Here is an 18,953-nt window from a genome sequence, read left to right on the forward strand (position 1 = left end):
AGCCATTTTGGAAAACAGTCTGGCAGTTCCTCAAAAAGTTAAAGAGTTACCATTTGAACCAGCAATTCTACTCCTAGGTATATACCCAAGAGACATGAAAATATCTCCACACAAAAATTCGTACACCAGTGTTCAAAGGAGCATTATTCATAACAGCTAACAGTGGAAACAACCCTACAACTGAAGAATGGATAAACCAATGTGGTATAGCTATACAGTGGAATATTATTCAACAATAAAAAGGAATGGAGTACTGATACATGCTACAATATGGATGAGCCCTAAACACATGCTAGTCACATGGTCAAAAAAGCCAGTCAAAAAAGAGCATATATTGTATGGTTCCATTTACATGAAATTGTCCAGAATAAGCCAATCCATACAGACAGAAAGTAGATTAGTGGTTGCTTAGAGCTAGGGGAAGATGAAGGGTGATTACTAAAGTTTCTTTCTGGGGTGATGAAAATATTCTAAAATTGACTGTTTTAGTTGTGTGACTGCACAACTGTGAATATACTAAAAAACAATGAATTGTATACTTAAAATGTGTGAATTGTGTGATTTATACCCTAAGGCCACCAAAAACAAAACAACCAAAAACAAAAACAAAACCCATCAAAACCCAAAAAAACAACACAAAAAACAGAAACCTTAACCTTAAATGACCTTAAGGTCTGATTCTGCCACTTTAGCTCTCCAAAGTCCATGTTCCACTGTAAGGTCTAGGGACTGAGCCAGTATGTATTTATTGTGTTTTTATAACCCTACTATCCATCCATTCCCCTTTCTTAGTAGCACCGTAACTCTGAGGAGTTACATCCTCCCCACCCCAATGGATAGTCTAGCCAACTTCCTCAGCTGTATGGAGGACAACGACTGAAGCCAGGCCTGGCTGAATGCTCCCTTCTAAGAACTGAAATTGCTACAGTGCATCCTATAACAATTTACAGCTTCCTGAGCCCTTTAGGGCTGCCCTGGTTCTTGGCCAATGCCAAGTGTGTTTCTCCAGACTTCTCCCTAATCTTGTGAATTCCTGATATTCAATAAATTTCCTTTTGCTTAAGTAACCCAAGTTGGTCTCTGTTGCCTACAACCAAAGAATGGGATACCTTCCAATTTCCTAGTACTGAGAGGCATTTTACAAAAGTATAGTACCTGAAAAGGCTCCAAATTGCCCAGCTAGCTGCTTTTAGAGTAGCTGCTTCTTTTTACTTCCTAGGACTAGTTGAATTTAAGAACCTTAATTTCAGGGGAAAAAAATATGGGTACTGTGGAGGAGATAAGCAATGGTGACAACATCTACTGCTACCCAGAAAAAAAGGAGACGGAAGATAGTAATTTCAAAAAGAACATCTCCACCTTAAGGAACACACCCCAATTTTACCATAGTAACCAATGAAGACATGCATTTAAAGACTTTGAGAATTTAGGAAAATAATTCTTTTGGCAATAAATCCATGTTAGCAGGAGGAATGAATTATAAAAGAATTAAGAATGCTCTAATTCTTAACTATAAATTTAATAAACGACCAATTAGACTTGGTTAACAAAATAATTTCTCAAAATAATTTGAGATTCCTGACTTGATATGAAATTTGGTTGCCAAAAGAAGGAACTTCCATGTTTCCCTCAATAATGAACTACTTGCCATTCCATCATCTTCTTACCTAAAAAGTCTTCAAAAGTTGTGCCTAAGGTCTGGAAGCAGCAAGAGCTGTCACCAATCATCCCCAAGTTAATATAAGGTTTCTCAATGTTAAGCAGAATAAGACAGACTCTTAGGTCCTCCAAAGAAGTCTCTATTCCTGTAAAGCTAGGCCTCAGAATGGCATGGTTATGCTACTGGGCACAGCATTCAGACCAAGAACTAGAATCACAGATGGCTGTACCAAAGAAAAATGTGTGGAAGCAATCTGTAGTATATCTGGTTCCAGCCTGTCAGTGTAAAATTATATCGTCTCAAAAGATTTTAAGTGCCTCATTTTCTAATAATCTTATAGCCAAAGTGCAACTAAGTCAGATCTCTTAAAAAAGATTCAAATGTATATGACACCCATCTGGTCAAGAGGATTTTATATCTGGAGAGAAAAAAAAAATGCCTGGATCAAACTGTAAAACTAAGTACTATAAAGACAATAGACACGTTTTAGTAAAAGAAAAAAAAATAACAAAAAAAAAGTGAGGAAAGAAGGTAGACAAGAAGAGAATAGAAGAATGCCAGTCACGAGGTTGGATTTTACTAGAGGACTTCTAGATTTCTTTTGGTTCTAAAGGCCTAGTATTTATGGTTTGTTACACTGAATGATTCTAAGAAGCATGTTATCTTGTGTTTTCCATGGATCCTCAGGCAAAACAATAGTGCAGGAAAAAGCAATGTGAATGATAGTCTCAGGTATACAGAATACTACTTTATATTCATACTCTGCTTGCTATTTCAAAATACACCTTGGAGCATTGTGGATTCGGTTCTAGATCAGTGCAATCAAGTGAGTCACACAAATTTTTTTGTTTCCCAGTGCATATAAAAGTTATGTTTACACTATACTATAGTCTATTAAGTGTGCAGCAGTATTGTGTAAAAAAACAATATACACACCTAAATTTAAAAATAATAACCATCATCTGACAACACAGGGTTGCCACAAACCTTCCATTTGTTTAAAAAAAAAAAAAAAAAAAAAACCAGTAAAAACCCAAACGCAGTATCTGCAAAATACAGTAAAGCAAAGCACAGTAAAACGAGGTATGCCTGTACACAACCTTCGATCCTCACAATAAAAACCCTGTGAGGGAGATCATTTCTACTTTACAGAAAAACCCAGATGGTAGACTGGCTAAGTGGCTGGAGAGTTCATTATCTATATGCTATACCAAACTGAGAATGCAAATAACAAAGTGAATTTTAAAATTTAATACAAAAGTGTGAAACAGGAGTCAGCAAGGGTCCATTAAGAATTAACTCTGCCAAATGAACCAATCTCCTTTTTTGATAAAACTACTACATAAAATAAAACCCCATAACATTTATTGGGCATTTGTCACCTATTAGCCACTGCAGTAAGGATACAAACATGAATTACCTCACTTAACCTTTACAACAACCCCACGGTATACACTATTATATCAATTTTATAGGTCAGAAAGCAGAGGCTTCGAGACATTTAAATAATCTCCTTAGAGAGGAGTGGAGTTGGGATTCAACCTGCGCAGCCTCACCGCAAAGACAGTGCTCTAAAACACTTCTCTAGACGAAGTTCACTTACAGATATCCATTAACCATAATTCCAACAAAGCAATACAACTGAAGGCCTATTTCCTGCCATGCACCTTGCTAAGTACTAGAGATACAAAGTTGAATGATACAGTAGAAAAGTGCCCATAAAATGTTTCACTCCTATAGATAAAATAGATTAACATGAACTGTATTATGGAAAAGTAGATTCCTAAATATTTTTGATATCTGCACTCAAATTGCCTGATGAGGTATAACTTTATCTTGATACTTTCTCTAACCACAAGTTTGTCCTTTCAGTTTGTCCACAAAGGCACACTCTCATCCCCAGGCAATCACCATTCCAGTGTTCCCCACTTGGAACATGGATCACTTCTTCCAGGTTGTTCCATCTTCCCTAGTAGCTACATATATGTGCAATTTCAACTACATATATGTGCCCATTACATTACACTGAAATTACCTGTACAATAAGCTGTCCTTTCCACCAGACTCTGAGTGCAGGAACCCTATTTATCTTGTTCATCATAACACCATCAGGGTCTAACACTTTCTAGGTCACTTGATACATGTTTGTTCAGTGAAAAAGTACTCAATGATGTCACAGAGTTTGTCCTGAGTACAGCTTGGATTCAACAGCTTCAATTTAAATATGTGAAGACAACAATCACATTTATCAAATCTGTACATGTATAACACATGTTTAGGTCTACAGGCATGTATGTGTATACATACATATATTTCCTTGCTCTTTTCACTGAAAGAGTGCACCTAGTACTTAAATCTTGGTCCCTAATACTACTCCCCACTAATTGGAATCAGAGTTCCTTGGAGAAAATAGCTGATTCTGAGGCTGGGGAAGGGTGGCTCTACAGATAAGCTTGACATCGTGATATACCAAAAAGGAAGTGCTCAAGAAAAACGAAGGGGGAAGGGAAGGGTGAATAGGTGGAGCACGGAGGTCAGTGAAACTACTCTGTATGATACTATAATGGTGGATACATGTCATTATACATATGTTCAAACCCACAGAATTTACAATACCAAGAATGAACCCTAATGCAAACTATGGACTTTGGGTGATAATGTGTCAACACAGGTTCATCAGTTGTAACAAATATTGCTCTTGTGGGGAATGCTGATAATGGGGGAGGCTATGCATGAGTGTGGGCAGGGATTTACGAAATATCTCTTTTGCTCAATTGCTATGAACTTAAAACTGCTTTATAAAATAGTCTATCAGAGGGAAAAAACAAATGAGGCACATTACAAACACAAAGGAACCGGCCTGAAGGAGCTCACGCTGGCCAAATACAGGACAATTCGAGCACAAAAATACCACTAAAGGGACTTCTCTGGTGGCACAGTGGTTAAGAGTCTGCCTGCCAATGCCGCAGAGCAACTAAGCCCATGAGCCACAACTACTGAGCCTGCGCTCTAGAGCCCATGTGCCACAACTACTGAAGCCTGTGCGCCTAGAGCCTGTGCTCCGCAACGAGAGGCCACCACAATGAGAAGCCTGTGCACTGCAACGAAGAGTAGCCTCCCCTCACCACAACTAGAGAAAGCCCGTGCACAGCAACTAAGACCCAACACAGCCAAAAATAAAAAATACATTTATATATATAAAAAATACCATTAAAAAAAATTCATGAGTCCACACTGATAATATATACATACGTAAGGAGGAGTTAGGGGGAAATTTTTATGAAGAGTAGTATATCCGCATTGCCTTAAAATGCTCCCCAAAGACTGTTTATTAGTTTTAAGGTGGTGGTGGGGGAGCAATAATTATACAGTAGAAAAATCAAGACACCACTTTGAAAGGGTAATCAAAATTAAAATCACCCTTGAGGAATAGATGAACACTATACCTCCAAATGTGACTTCTGCAGTATTCTGGCTAAGAATGCATAACTTGAATCTAATCACATGGAAATATGAGACAAACCCCAAATGAGGAATGTTCTACTGGAGGAAAAAAAAAAAAGGAAGGGGGCCATATTTTTAACATGTCAATGTCATAAAAGACAAAAAAAGAACAGGGAAATGCTCACTACTAAAAGAGATGTAACCATTATATGCAATACCTGATCCTAGGATGAATCTTGTATGGAAGAGAAAAAAAATGCTTTAAGACAAAATCTGGGGGCCAGTTAAAAATAAGACTACAAATGACAGATGAGATAGAAATACTGCATTAAAGTTAAATTGACTGAACATAACTGTACTATGATTATTCAAGAGACTATCCCTATTCTTAGGAAATACACACTGAAATATTTAGAAATAAAGCGCCATGATTTTGTAACTTACCATTTAAAGGTTCAGAAAGTGTGTATGCCTGTGTGTACATATATATATGTGTGTGTATACAAACTGGAGAGAACTGTTGTTTCACTGTATCATTCCCGCAGATCAGAAAGTGTGTAACGCTTAACTCATAACATTATACATATGATAAAAAAGGGGAAACATACCTGAATAGGAGATGGCTTTTCCCAGCCCATTTCAAAAATTCCCATCAGCAACTCCCGTTTCAAACAGTAATCTTCAAACTCATTTCCTTTTGTGGAGGTCACATCCTGGTCAAACAAAAACAAACAACATCAGAAGAATGAAGTACAATTGGGTTCCTTTGGTAATTAGCATGCTTAATAAAGTGTTGGAGAGACTAATTCTTTACCCCATTTAAAATATAAATATGCGCAGATTAGTTCTGTCTTGATCTATAGTTCAACTGAAAAATAACCACTCTCTTTAACACACACAAGCCATTTAAAAACTATGTTTTGGGGAAAGATCAGCCACCCTGTGGTCATTTTTCTCTAAGGACTGATGGAATACTGTTATTTCTATGTAAGTATCAAACCACAAGATATGAAATCAAACCCTAGCTCTACCATTCACTGCCTACAAATATCCTAGTCTAAACCAGGGTTTCTCAAGTCCAGCACTATTGACATTTGGGCCAGAAAATTCTTCGCTGTAAGGGGCTGTTCTGTAGCATCCCTTCAGCTGTGATAACCAGCTATTGCTCCAGCTATTGCTAAATGCTTCCTAGGGGACAAAAATTGCCCTTGGTTGAGAACACTGGGCTAAGAGAACTAACCTCTCAACTTCAGTTTTCTCATCCACAAAATGTGGACAATACCTACCCTGAAACTTACTGTGCTGCTGGAAACAAGAGAATTTTGAGAAAACGCCTTGAAAACCATAAAAGCATTCCACAAAAGAAATAAGATATATATACGTATAAACACGGTATTTAATATATAAATTATATATGAAATACTGTATATATAGTAATAATTATTGTATTGTATACTGTATATTAAATATTACATTATATATTGCAATAACATGTATACATACACATTATGACTAATTCCTCCAAATAGTGGAAATTCTGGGCAACTCATCATACATGAGTTATACAATTTCAACCACTTCAACTTACTTAAGAGTAAACACAGTGCCTGTTATCATTAAATAACTACTTCACTTTTAGAGTTTCAGGATCATTTTTCCACTTCAATGTTACAACCAACTTACCGAAGTTTTGATTCTTAGATCCTTTGGAGGGAGTTTTAAAGTCTTTTTCCAGTCATCACCAGGTCTAGAGAGAATACAGTAAAATTGAAGTATCAGAATTCACAGCATTAGTATTGTAAAATACAAAGATAATTCATCTCGATTATAATTCTAAAAAGCACACTAAGTTGAACATATTGCCGTTTACTTAAGAATACAGGTAACAAAAGAGATAAACAACTTTAGAAAAACTGTTTTCTTACAAAGCACAACAATCTAGGGAGAATTTTAAAAAATCAAGAATAGCAGGGAGTAAGGTATCCATCCTCTTAAGAAAAGCAGAGCTGTATACAGTCCAACCATTTTCAAAACTAGTAACCCATATGTTTTATTTGACCTATATAGTGTGTGTGTATGTTTTTTGTGGCCTCTCCCGCTGCGGAGCACAGGCTCCGGACGTGCAGGCTCAGCGGCCATGGCTCACGGGCCCAGCCGCTCCACAGCATGTGGGATCTTCCCGGACCGGGGCACGAACCCACGTCCCCTGCATCAGCAGGCGGACTCTCAACCACTGCGCCACCAGGGAAGCCCATAGTGTGTGTTTTAAATTAGTGGCCAACATTAAAAAATTAGGAGATTTTGTGTAGAAGTCCAGATTCTGGATTTTCTTGAAAAAATCTGGAAGCTTTAGTAACACTGGTTCCAAATTTCTGCATGGCAACAGTTTGATAGAGCTTAGTAAATGGAGTTTAAAATCAAGTGGTTGATGCCTTTTAATAGGGCAAGTACCCTCTAATCTGGCAGTCCCCTATAGGCATCTGAGTTTGTAACTCTTGGTGACTAGTTAAAGCCAAGGAATCTATAAAGTTTCAGACTTGAGTTCAAGCCCTGACTCTTCTACATATTAGTTCTATGACCTTGCAACAGTTACTTTTCTAAACCTCCATTCTCTCATATATAAAATGGGATAAAAATTACATAAAATAATTTCTATAAAGCACTCAGCACAGTGCCTGGCAAAAGAAGAACTCGATATTAGCTGTTAGTAAACATCTCTCTTAATCTTTTTTACTGGGGATGCCTGAAACCACGAAAGAAAATAACAAAGAAAATGTAATAAAAAATTTTCTTTTTGGTCAGGTAAAAACTTCAAATAATATAATATCCAAAGCATCTAAGAGAAAAAAGACTGTCAATAAAGCAGACAATGCTTTCAACTGTGTCTTTAAAATAAATAAGCTTTCACCGATTTAACTGTAACAACTCATATAATTAGAGCACCTCAAACATCTCAAGTCTTGATTTAGAAAGATAAGCACATTATTTTACTTAAAGCTAGGTCCCACATAATCCAAGATACTGTAACACAGGCAACTATTTGCTACCAATCCAAGGGTACTAAAGCCTTTCACCCCAGTCTATACCATAGCAAAGTTTGGTATAAACAAAAATGTCAACTGAACATCCTAGTAAGCCAGCTTGCCACATTGCCAAATTCACTAAATCGTGGATAAAAATGCAGGAAGATACAAGGCAAAATCTGCCTACAAAAAAAATTTATAATCTTAGGAGGTTAAAAAAAAATTTTTAATGAGAAAACAAGTGATAGAAATAGGTATTAGAAGAGCTCTGAGCCATGGGATCTAGAAGTCTTCATAAAAGAGATGACATTTAAACTGAGATTTAAAGATCCACAGAATTGAAAAAAAACATTAATCCTAGGAAAAGCAAAAAAAAGGTAAAATCCACTGTTGTCTCAAATCTGAGTTCAAGTAGAAAATACTCTCAAAATGAAATGAGGGCTTCCCTGGTGGCACAGTGGTTGAGAGTCCACCTGCCGATGCAGGGGACATGGGTTTGTGCCCCGGTCCGGGAAGATCCCACATGCCGCGGAGCGGCTGGGCCTGTGAACCGTGGCCGCTGAGCCTGCGCGTCCAGAGCCTATGCTCCGCAACGGGAGAGGCCACAACAGTGAGAGGCCCGTGTACCAAAAAAAAAAAAAAAAAAAAAAGAAATAATGTAGTTTTATGTTTCTATCATTAAGAATTAAAAATAGCCTAAATACTGCTAGCCTATTCATATTTTTTTCAAGACAAGCTACAATTTAGAAAATATTCTTGATTTCTATACTAATTAAAATATTCATCTCAAAAATAATAGAGGGCTTCCCTGGTGGCGCAGGGGTTGGGAGTCCGCCTGCCGATGCGGGGGACACGGGATCGTGCCCCGGTCCGGGAGGATCCCACATGCCACGGAGGGGCTGGGCCCATGAGCCATGGCCGCTGGGCCTGCGCGTCCGGGGCCTGTGCTCCGCAGCGGGAGGGGCCGCAGCGGTGAGAGGCCCGCGTACCGCAAAAACATAAAAATTAAAAAAACACTTAAAAAATAATAATAATAAAATAATAATAGAATATGTATTAATGCCAAATCTCCCAGTGACCAAACCAATTCTGTTGGAAGTTAGGGCTATTTTTCTTTAGTAAGTACTTTTTAAGCATGGAAAAGATCTAGGTTATAATAAAACACAAGCTTTGGTTCCCTGAAAGAGTTTTATCATCTTATGAAGATTTCTAGAGGTTAAATCAACTTACATGGCTAGATTTTTAACAAAGACAAATCTCAAATGGGTCAAGATTCCTGAATGTTAATTTTCTATTAACTGATTCTTTGGAGTCATAGTTACCACTCAAATACTTTAAAGTGTACACTTAAAGATGATAGCCTACACACTTTTAAATTTAAAAGAAAAAATATTCTGTAGTAAGATGAGGCTCTTACGTTTTTAAAAGTCGTCAAAGGGGTATGGGACTCTTCAGAGATGTGTTTATAAGAGTTCAAAATCCTGAGTTCCCTATGACATAAACTGCTTGTTATTTTGTGTGTGTGTAAAAGGAGGAGAAAATATATTTGAAAAGTAAATAAATAGGGCAGAAAAGCAAAGTGTCACAAACTAAAAAAAAGTTATGGATAAATTTTCTATGAGTATGTTTGAAGTTCAGAAGGCTGGGCAAGTCGTTAAATTTAAAATGTGAAATTGGCTATAACAGCCATTCAAACTAGGATAAGGTCAAGTTCTAACACTAGGGAAAAAGCCATACTGGCAAAAACAAGATGAATCTGAGCTCATTATGAAAGCCAGAAATGTTTCAAAAAATAGTCTATACAAAATTAATATATATTAATCTGTGCCAATCTGTTACTTAATAAACCTGAATTAGTTATGAAAGAAATACATTCTTCTACTGCAAATACCTGCTGGCCATAAAACGAAGTCATCTGTCCTCTATTTGCAATCAAAATGGTTAAACTAAGGTATACACAAAGTAGTCAACAACTAACAAAATAAATCTCCTTGGTCCCCCAAGTGTGTTTATTATTTATTCTAACACTTACTTAATAGTGGTGGTCATACTCTGTGCTTGCTGCTGAGTGCCATTATTGATTGTGTTGGTGTTTTTCAGCTGGTTCATCTGTTGCTGTGTCTGTGTGCCCCCTCCTCCGGGGCCACCACTGGGCTTCACAGGGCCCCTCAGCTGACCATTTTGACTGGACAGACCCATTATAACAGGGTTCTCTGTTCTGGCCGTGCTCATGCTGTATTAATTGTAAAGATGTCTCTTTCAAACTTCTAAACTTTTGAAAGTCAGTAGAGAAACTGTAATAACAGTTTATTAAGCTCTCCAAAACGAAGAGATAAATATAAGTCTTGCTCAATATATGAGTCCTTTATTGCAATGCAGGCAAGCACCTGTAAGTCTCTGAACGGTAAGCAGCAGTAACTTGCTCTCATGCACGGAATCAACTCTTTATTTTTTAATAAAGCCCTCTAACAAGGTTGAGTTATATATCTGAATTCGCTCACTTCAGTCTGAAACAAAGAAAAAAGTTAAATTAGCAAACAGAGTAAAATTAGAAAAAAACTTTTTTGTTTCCCTTTTAAAGAACTCCCTTAGAAGAACTCTCTTCTTTTAAATTAAAGAATTAAGAATACAGCTGCACTGAGACCAAATCACTAGCCAAGCTAGGAAAAACACAAAAAGATGAATTGCCTCAAAAACCAAACCTGCACCGAGACCCATCTCAAACATTTTAAACTGTCAGTTCAAATCAACCCAGAGAATACAAAGTAGAAAGATACTGTGATTAAGTTAGCATTAGTTGTCAAATGACAATCTCTTCCCTTGTTTCCACCCTGATGAATTCTCTGAAGTCCCTGCCACCTCTTAAAGTCAATGAGTCATTACATTCAATTGCATTACAACTCAGTGAAGTATCGCACAACTTAATGTAAATCTACAAATGAACAAGGCAAGACAATTCATTAATTTTTTTTTTATTTCTGACAACTGAGAATCCTTGAAGAGTTGAGCTTTTGGCTTCACCTTATGCTTTAAAAAGAACACATTTATGCCCTTGTGAATTTCAATGACAGAAGTTAAACTTTATAAAGAAAAATACATTTTCTTTTTTCCCTTAAGTTTTTGCCCTTTAAAACAGTAACTGAAGCATGTCAAGGGATATAAATATGTCTACATGTCAAAATCTTCTGCTTGAAAAACAGCCAAGAAAACCTTTAGCTACCTTAATTAAATCTGAATACTAAAAAAACTGCTACGTTTTTAAACATAACACTTTTCAAAAAGTATATCCCAACTTGAAGTAGCATTTTTTTAAATTACAAAAACACAAAAAGGAAATGAGCTGTGTTAAAAAAATCTGTTAAAGGGTAAAGATACTAGTAACTTTAATCAAACTTTCCAGGAAACCCAGAGTACTAATTAAGTTAATTAAAAAAATTTTTAAATTATTCCCCAAATAAAATTATTTTTAAAGGAAGTACATGAAAACGTAATTGAAAACCCAGGGGGAAAAAGGCCAGAAAATAAAGGGCTGCTCTGTTTGCTTTGTTCTTTAACTCCTTTACATTTCTTACCAAACATACACTAGCTTATTAATTAGCGTTTCTGCCATACACCAAGGTTTCTCAAACAATAAAATTTTTTTAAAAAACCTCTTTGATGTCTTTTTTTTAATTGAAAATAAAGTTGCTCACAAGCAAATCCTGATTATCACGTACACAAAGCTGTATATTTCCAAGTCTCCCAGGAGCTGAGTGACCTCTTAAGCAGAGGGTGGTTAAGAGCCATCCAATTTCAGTGCAAGGTAGTAATTGGTTTCCTGTATTGACAGGTTTATATTATGATCAGCGATATCACCTACTTCATACCAGAAGACTTACTTATTTGCAAACACTAAGAAGATGAAGGTGGCAACTTCTAAAAATTAAATGGTATCATTACTGTCCATCATGCACGTAAGACCTCATACCTCCCTGCATCCAAAATGTGACTATGTGATAACTGCTCCCCTCTCAATTAAGCTACAACCAGCACTGCAGCTCTACGTCTCAGGAAAAGAACTATTCCTCCTACCCCTTCCCAATTTAGATTTGCAAGTTATATTTCTACATTTTCAAAAATACGAACGAAACAAAGACGAGTTGGGAGGAACCCCTAGCGGAGTTAATTACAGCACTTCCCAGATCGTAGTTAGCAATTGACAGTTTCACACCCAAAACAGTATCGTCATCTCCAAAAAGACCTTTTGTGTGCGAATGCAGCGCAGTTTCTCTAAGCTCGGTCTGCAAGTTGGAGTGACCGTTCTATTTTGAAGGGGCGAGGGGACTGTTGAAGAGAAAGGGGAGTGAGCGATAAGGGAAAGAATCACGCCAGTGATTTGAGCCCTATAACCGTAGGCAAATAATTTCTGGTTCCCCTACCCTTCAACACCCCCCCACCAAACCCACACATTTCGAGTCAGCTCCCTGGGCCCATAAACACAAATGGGTTGGGGCCCTGAAATCGTATCTGCGCAACAAGAGCAGGGAACCAGCTCCGCGGGTAGGAAACAATAGGGGCTCCCGCAGAAGGCCCCAAAGAGAAACCCTTAAGTCAGACGGCCCCTCCTTTCTCCATGACTCTGGGGCTCCATAATCACCCCCTTGTTGTCGACCTGCAAGGCCTTACTCCCTCAAGCAGCCGGTCCTCTTCGAAACCCAGCCTTCCGCTACTGCATATCCCTGCCGCCCCCTATAGGGCCGCCTCGTACCCTATAACCTCCACGATCTCCCTAAGTCCTTGCCGCCCCCTACGATCCCACCTTCCCTTGTCTCCCACAAAGCTCCTCCGAGGAATTCTCCCGCTCCTCCTCCGGACCCCGCCGGGCACAACAGTGCTCTATCCCACTCCTCCCGGGCGCCCCCGCCCCACAGCTGCCGCCCGCCTTCCTCCCCCGGGCCCGACCAGGCCTCAGGCCTCCGCCTCAGAGCGCCCCCCACGCCGGCCGGCGGAGGGGGTAACTCCCCGCAGCCCCCGCTGCACCGCCGACCTCCAACCCCTCACCTCACCCCACTCCTCGCGGCTCGGGCCCGAGTCTTACCACTGAGGCCACTCCCGCTCTGTACCCTCGGTCCTTTATTGTTGACTCGAAGCTCCCAAAATGGCGGCGGCTCCTTCCTCCTCGGAAACCTCCGCCCGCCCCCACCCGGCCCCTCACTTCGGCCGCCCCCCGCCCCGCCCCGTCCCCCGTCCCGCTCCACTCCGGGGGCCTGGGGGCCAGCCTGCCGGCGCTCGCCCGCTCCCCGAGCCGCGCAGCCCTACCTCCGCCGCTGCCCGCTCTCGAGGCGCCGCCGAAGCCGCCGCCCGGGCCGAGCTAACTCGGCTCCCCGCCCCCTCCCTCGGCCGCAGCACCCCCGCCCCTTAGCTCTCCGCATGGCTGCCGCCGCGACTCCTCCTCCGCGCAAGATGGCGAGGGCCCAGCTGCAGCCGCTGAGCCCGCCGCGGCGCCTCTGCCTCTCCTGCTTCGTGGCAGGAGAAATCCGGGCCGAGGAACCTCCCTGGGGCGAAAATGGAGGGTAGTGCTTTCCCACCGACTGGGGGCCCGCGGGGGCCCAAGTTGAGGGAAGTTGAAGGGAAAATACGGGTCCCTTTCTGAAGAGAAAGGAGGGCTGCTTTTTCCACAGCTGAGGAGAAATGATCGGGGAATAGTGGCTGGGAAGAGTACCCCCAGAATGGATGTCGGGGGCTTGGGACCCGAGAAGGATCTGCTTATTCCTGACCAAGGACCGGGTAGCGACTCGGGGACGGGAGAGCTGACCTGACATCTCCCGCGGGCCGGGGAAGCTGCTGCAGGACCAAGGGGGTCGCGTCCGTTCGAGCCCCGCGCCTCCGTGCAGGAACGCGCGGAACCACTGGTCCAGAGGCGCCGGCACGCGCCCGGGTGTGGGAACCGGAAGGGGGGCCGGCCGGGACCGGTGCGGCGGGGAGAACCGGGGAGGACGCGGGGCGGACAGGGGACGCTGTGCGCGGGCGGGCAGGGGCGGGGGTGGAGGACGCTGTAGGAGGATTGCGCGGGGGTGGGGTGCTGGGTAGCGGGGGTGCGACCCGGGCCGGAACCCGGAAAGCGAGCTTCGGGAAGGGAAGTGGGAGACTGGGGCAGCGATCCTCCTCTCTCGGCCCCAAAGGGCAGTCCTCAAAGAGAGGGAACCAAGGAGGCCGAGCCCCCCCCGACCCCGAGGGAAGGAAACGCTGCTAAGGAGTCAGTTATAATGGTAATAGGAGTTGTGTACGGAAATGGGCAATCAGAGGACCGAGGGTGATTCTTTTTCCAGCCTGACCCTCATCAGAAAGACACTTATGTATTTGTTCCCATAAATACTTTCCATATCCTAATGTCTCCGTTTATCCTTAACAGAAATAACAGGAATGCAATCTTGTTCCAGGTAAAACAAAAATCGGAAGCTTGAAAGTTATCCAGGTCAAGGGAAAATAAAAACCTGGGTCTCACCCAGTTGACAGAAAATACACAGGGCAATGACGGGACCATATGTTGACAACAGAACTCCGACCCACAACCTCTGCTGCAACCAACACGGGAAGCCAAACCACAGCCTCTGCAGTGATCAGCTTAGAACGAGCAGGAGTCGGTCATTGACTGCCAGCTTCCCAAATTTTTGCCCCTGTTACCAACTCGGGACCAATCAGAGAAAGCCAAATATGTTTTTCCCCCCCCCAACCAATCACGTTAGACGCCCGGCTTCTAGTTAGCCCGCCTCCAGCTTCCCCGAGTTAACCTCCAATCAGAGCATACCCTGAAGCCTACTCCACCCACCCCCTTTTTTTTTTTTTTTTTTTTTTTTTTTCACTGCCGGCCTGTAAGTCCCAAGCTGGGTGAAGGTGGCTGCCTCCCTTGCTGTAGCAAGCTTTGAATAAATAGCCTGTTCTCACTTGGTGGTCTTTGTTTATTTACACACAGCCAATGGAAAGGTGGTAGAGAAGTGTGAAAAGGCTGTTCTTAAGATTTAAAAAAAGGTTCCTTTAACAGTTTTTGAATTAAATTTGTAGCATGGGGTCTCCCACCCAGCTTTTTAAAAACCCACTCATCTAAGGGAATAACCGGCATCTTGTGCCCATCCTGGTGAGAGAATGGCTAAGTGGTTCTTTAATAAAATGTTGAGGTATGAGGCCCCACTGCCTTTCCATGTAGCAGGAATGTGGAGGGGAGAAGGGCAAGGAGTGAGAGGGAGAGGAACCTAAGGATTTAAAATAGGCCACAGCCTGCCTCGGTCTCTTTCCCTAGACCACTAAAAAAATGAGACCAGCCGAAGGAGAAAGGTTTGTGTTCAGAAATAAACCTTCAAAGGGGGCCTGGTTGAAGTCATGACAAAATCCAAAAGTGAGGAGGCCACCAAAAGTAGAATATGGTATAGCTGCCTATTCTCACCTAGGAATCCTGCCAGGGCTAACACCTTTAAAGATTCTGCATAATGTTTTTATAAGATAGTCAGATATCCTTCCAACTGAGTTATTTATGTCAGCCCTTATCAGTTTTCTGGTGAGAAGTATGGATGGTATAGAATTAAACTATGAAAACTTGGATCTTGGTTCAATTTTAGTGATTGATGGATCCAGTATTCAACTATGTCAATACCTTTTTTTCTCCCTAGTTCAAACAGATTAACAAGAACGATAGAAAATATGACACTTTAGAAATACAGATGAATTATTTGATAATACACACAGTATCCTTATATTTATAAAATGTAAATTTAAAAATATTACATAAATCCAGCCCTTTGACCTTATTGAATATAATAGTTTGGGTGATTCGTGGTAAATATGGTTTTTGGAGAGCATGCTATCCCCAGTGAGGTCACCTAATAACTGTAGTAAAGTGTTTCCCAAAACATCTTGGTCATTTTCATTTTGTTTTTACTCACTCTCACTTCCCCCACCCTACTTTTTTTGAACTATGAAGCTGTTAGCTAAAGTGTTAGGCCTGGATTGTTGGCTGGCTCCTAGAGATTCTGTCTGTAGGAAAGATATCTTAAAAAAGAAAAAGAGTCACAAATAGAGTTGAGGTTTTCAGTATCTGTTTAAAACACAACAGGATTCGTGTGTGTGTGTAAGAATGAGATGTGACTAAAAAATACTACTTGGAATTCGATCACAATAAGGGTCCTCCCAGCGAATGTTGTTTGCCAGCCTCACATCCTATCCCCGGTTATTTAGCTAAAAATAACTAGAAGGAAAAAAAAAAAAATCACAGGTTAATTTACATTTGATTTCAACTTCAGTTTATAATATTTAAAATCTAGAATTCTGAGTAATTTGAACCTGGAATATATACATCTGTGATGCTATCTTAAAAACCCAAATATTTTCAACAGCCTAAAATGGATTTCACACTTTTGACGTTCTACACGTTTTTTTAAAGGAAACATAATAGCTTTTTTTTTTTTTAAACTCAAACTACAAGCAAATGTGTTCATTACCTAGAAGAAAAAAAGTTCGCCACACCACATCCTCAAGAAAATGATTATGTCACACCTGGCTAAGCTTTCTAGTACAGCATTTCCCCTCCTTCACAATTGGCGCATAATGTTCTGATTTTCCAAAAGAAGGTTCAACAGATAAAGTTCTCTTCCAAATACGCCTGAGCAACATCTGGTAATTACTAACCAAGACTAAAGGCTAATGAGCCCAAGGAGCCAAGTACCATTTTCTTTGGATTTCAGAGCAGGTAAAAGTTGCCTCTTCAGTTTATATACCTGAAGAACATGAAGCAGCGTCAGCCTACTGAGGGCTTAGTAAGACATCCTCAGAGAGGTGCAGGTACTACACTGAAGTTAATGCTGACTAAGCCCATGTCTTTAATCGCTGAGAGACCACACCGGCCACATTTTGTTGGAATAAATGTTCCACTTCCAGAGTAAACTCAAGTTGAAAAGTAGGAAAGCAATATTACAAATAAGGAGGGAAGTGAGTGGGTTATACACATTTTCCCCAAACTACCAGGTTTGGTTCGCAGAATTTATCTTCCCTTTGACAGATAACATCTCCCCCTTCCCAGGGTACCACAACCAGCTAGCTAAGCTCACTAGGTGTCTTTTGGCCTCATCAGGTCCCAGCATTATTTGTGCTCTGGTCATCATTCAGAGAATTCTAGCTATTCATTTTGCCTCTTCAGTTTTCCTTACTGTGCACCAGCAATTTTAATTTTCATTAATTTGAAAACAACATGGGCTGGGAAGACACTGAAATCCGGAAACTAGTTCTTTAGGTATAAATTTAATTTGGTCTACTCAAATCAGGAAAGAACTGACACCGTCCCCATTGAAGATGGCTTGGTGCTCTTGGGTACTTTCTGAGTTAGGTCAGGGACAGTTGCTAATGAGTGATGTTGATGGGGGTCCCTGACAATCCTGTGGAATTGTCGTGGTGTTGGTATGTGTACGGTGCCTCCTTTGTACCCAACACCTTGTAATAACGTTATATTTCTGAATAACCTTATCTGCAGGGGTAGCAACAATCATGACAAAGTGCCCAGCCCTGCTTTCCAGCCAGTAGTCAATCTGCAGAGCCTTCTATTGATCCTTGAACATAGAACTGTGATCTTAGGTACGATCCCTGGAAAGACAGCTTAGAGCTGAGGAGTGGGCAGTCTGCAGTCCTGAGCGCCATGGGTGGGTTAAGTCACATCTGTGGCTACCAGGACAAGACAGGGAACAAAGGAAGAAAAAAGTATTTCAGTGCAGAGGTCTCCTCAGTGACCTTCCTAGATCTTTATCTGCTTGATAAATTTTAAGGTTACTCTTTATCACATCAACCACCTCCTAAATAACCCCTTAGTATCTCCCAGTTCCTTTTTACCACATGGAGTCTACATTCCATTGACAGATTGGGCCTGTCAGTGTGCCTATCCAATCTGATTTCCCACTCTCCCTCCAATGCCCAGGACCCATTCCCTCACCTTCCATCGTTTCCCTCAGAAACCCTCTCATCTCCTTTCCTCGAGGCCCATCTCAAGCCCATTCAAACCCAGCAGATTCCTACAGGCTCTTATCTTCCCTCCTTCCCACTCCCTTGTTCCTGCCCAACCAGAGCTCAGGTTCTAGAGTCAGTCAGATCTGGGTTCAAATCCCAGTTCTGCCACTTGTTAACTCCATAAACTTGGGAACCTTTCTTAACTTCTGAGCTTCGGTTTCCCCATTTATAAAATGAGGATAATAAATGAGGACCTAGAGCTCTGTGAGAGTAAATGAGAATTTGTATAAATCACTTTTTTTTTTTTTTTTTTGTGGTACGCGGGCCTCTCACTGTTGTGGCCTCTCCTGTTGCGGAGCACAGGCTCCGGACACGCAGGCTCAGCGGCCATGGCTCACGGGCCCAGCCGCTCCGCGGCATGTGGGATCTTCCCGGACCGGGGCACGAACCCGCGTCCCCTGCATCTGCAGGTGGACTCTCAACCACTGCGCCACCAGGGAAGCCCAATCACTTTATTTTTGCAGTTGGTAGCTAGCACTCAAAAAAAATTACGTGGTGTTGCTATTATTATTTTATCGACTTGCATCAGAACCTCTGCTTTTCCTGTCAGATTAGACAATCTGTGGTTGGCCAATTCTTTTCCCCCAACCTCTATCTCCTCTTACTTCTTCAGCCTAGTGCTTTACCAACCTCAGTAAACAAGAGCCATGCTCTAATTTCACAGCTTCTGCTCCAGAAAAGTTGGTGCTGGAGAGAGCCCTGTAACCAGGCTGATTGGCTCAACAACAAATTCCTGCTCCCATACCTCAGCTGAGCCCTTTCTGAGGCCCTCGAACCTCTTTCTGGTGGTTCTCAATCAGGGC

The 18,953-nt window shown here is 41.4% G+C and overlaps 1 protein-coding gene and 1 long non-coding RNA gene across 9 annotated transcripts in view; one reads left to right on the forward strand and one right to left on the reverse strand.

Moving 5' to 3' along the window:
- The window catches only part of DDX6 (DEAD-box helicase 6), a 34,405-nt gene extending 20,283 nt beyond the window's left edge, over window positions 1-14,122 (reverse strand). For 2 of the 8 annotated variants that reach the window (XM_033434466.2, XM_033434461.2), the window contains exons 1-4: window positions 13,922-14,122; window positions 10,160-10,634; window positions 6,788-6,851; window positions 5,713-5,817 (exon numbers count right to left, since the gene is read on the reverse strand). In XM_033434466.2, the coding sequence (XP_033290357.1) occupies window positions 5,713-5,817; window positions 6,788-6,851; window positions 10,160-10,359 (369 nt within the window). In that variant the 5' untranslated portion in view covers window positions 10,360-10,634; window positions 13,922-14,122. Of the gene's footprint in view, window positions 1-5,712; window positions 5,818-6,787; window positions 6,852-10,159; window positions 10,635-13,167; window positions 13,282-13,425; window positions 13,508-13,921 lie in introns of those variants that run through there. The other 6 variants (XM_004273326.4, XM_033434462.2, XM_033434468.1 and 3 more) reach the window with 4 other exon arrangements.
- LOC117202609 (uncharacterized) lies at window positions 13,481-15,050 on the forward strand. The gene is made up of 2 exons (XR_004485078.2): window positions 13,481-13,679; window positions 14,519-15,050. It is a non-coding gene; the product is annotated as an uncharacterized LOC117202609 (long non-coding RNA).
- Window positions 15,051-18,953: the final 3,903 nt, after the last annotated feature.

The sequence above is a fragment of the Orcinus orca genome, chromosome 8 (genome assembly GCF_937001465.1).
Source record: "Orcinus orca chromosome 8, mOrcOrc1.1, whole genome shotgun sequence".
In the NCBI taxonomy this organism is placed as follows: domain Eukaryota; kingdom Metazoa; phylum Chordata; class Mammalia; order Artiodactyla; family Delphinidae; genus Orcinus; species Orcinus orca.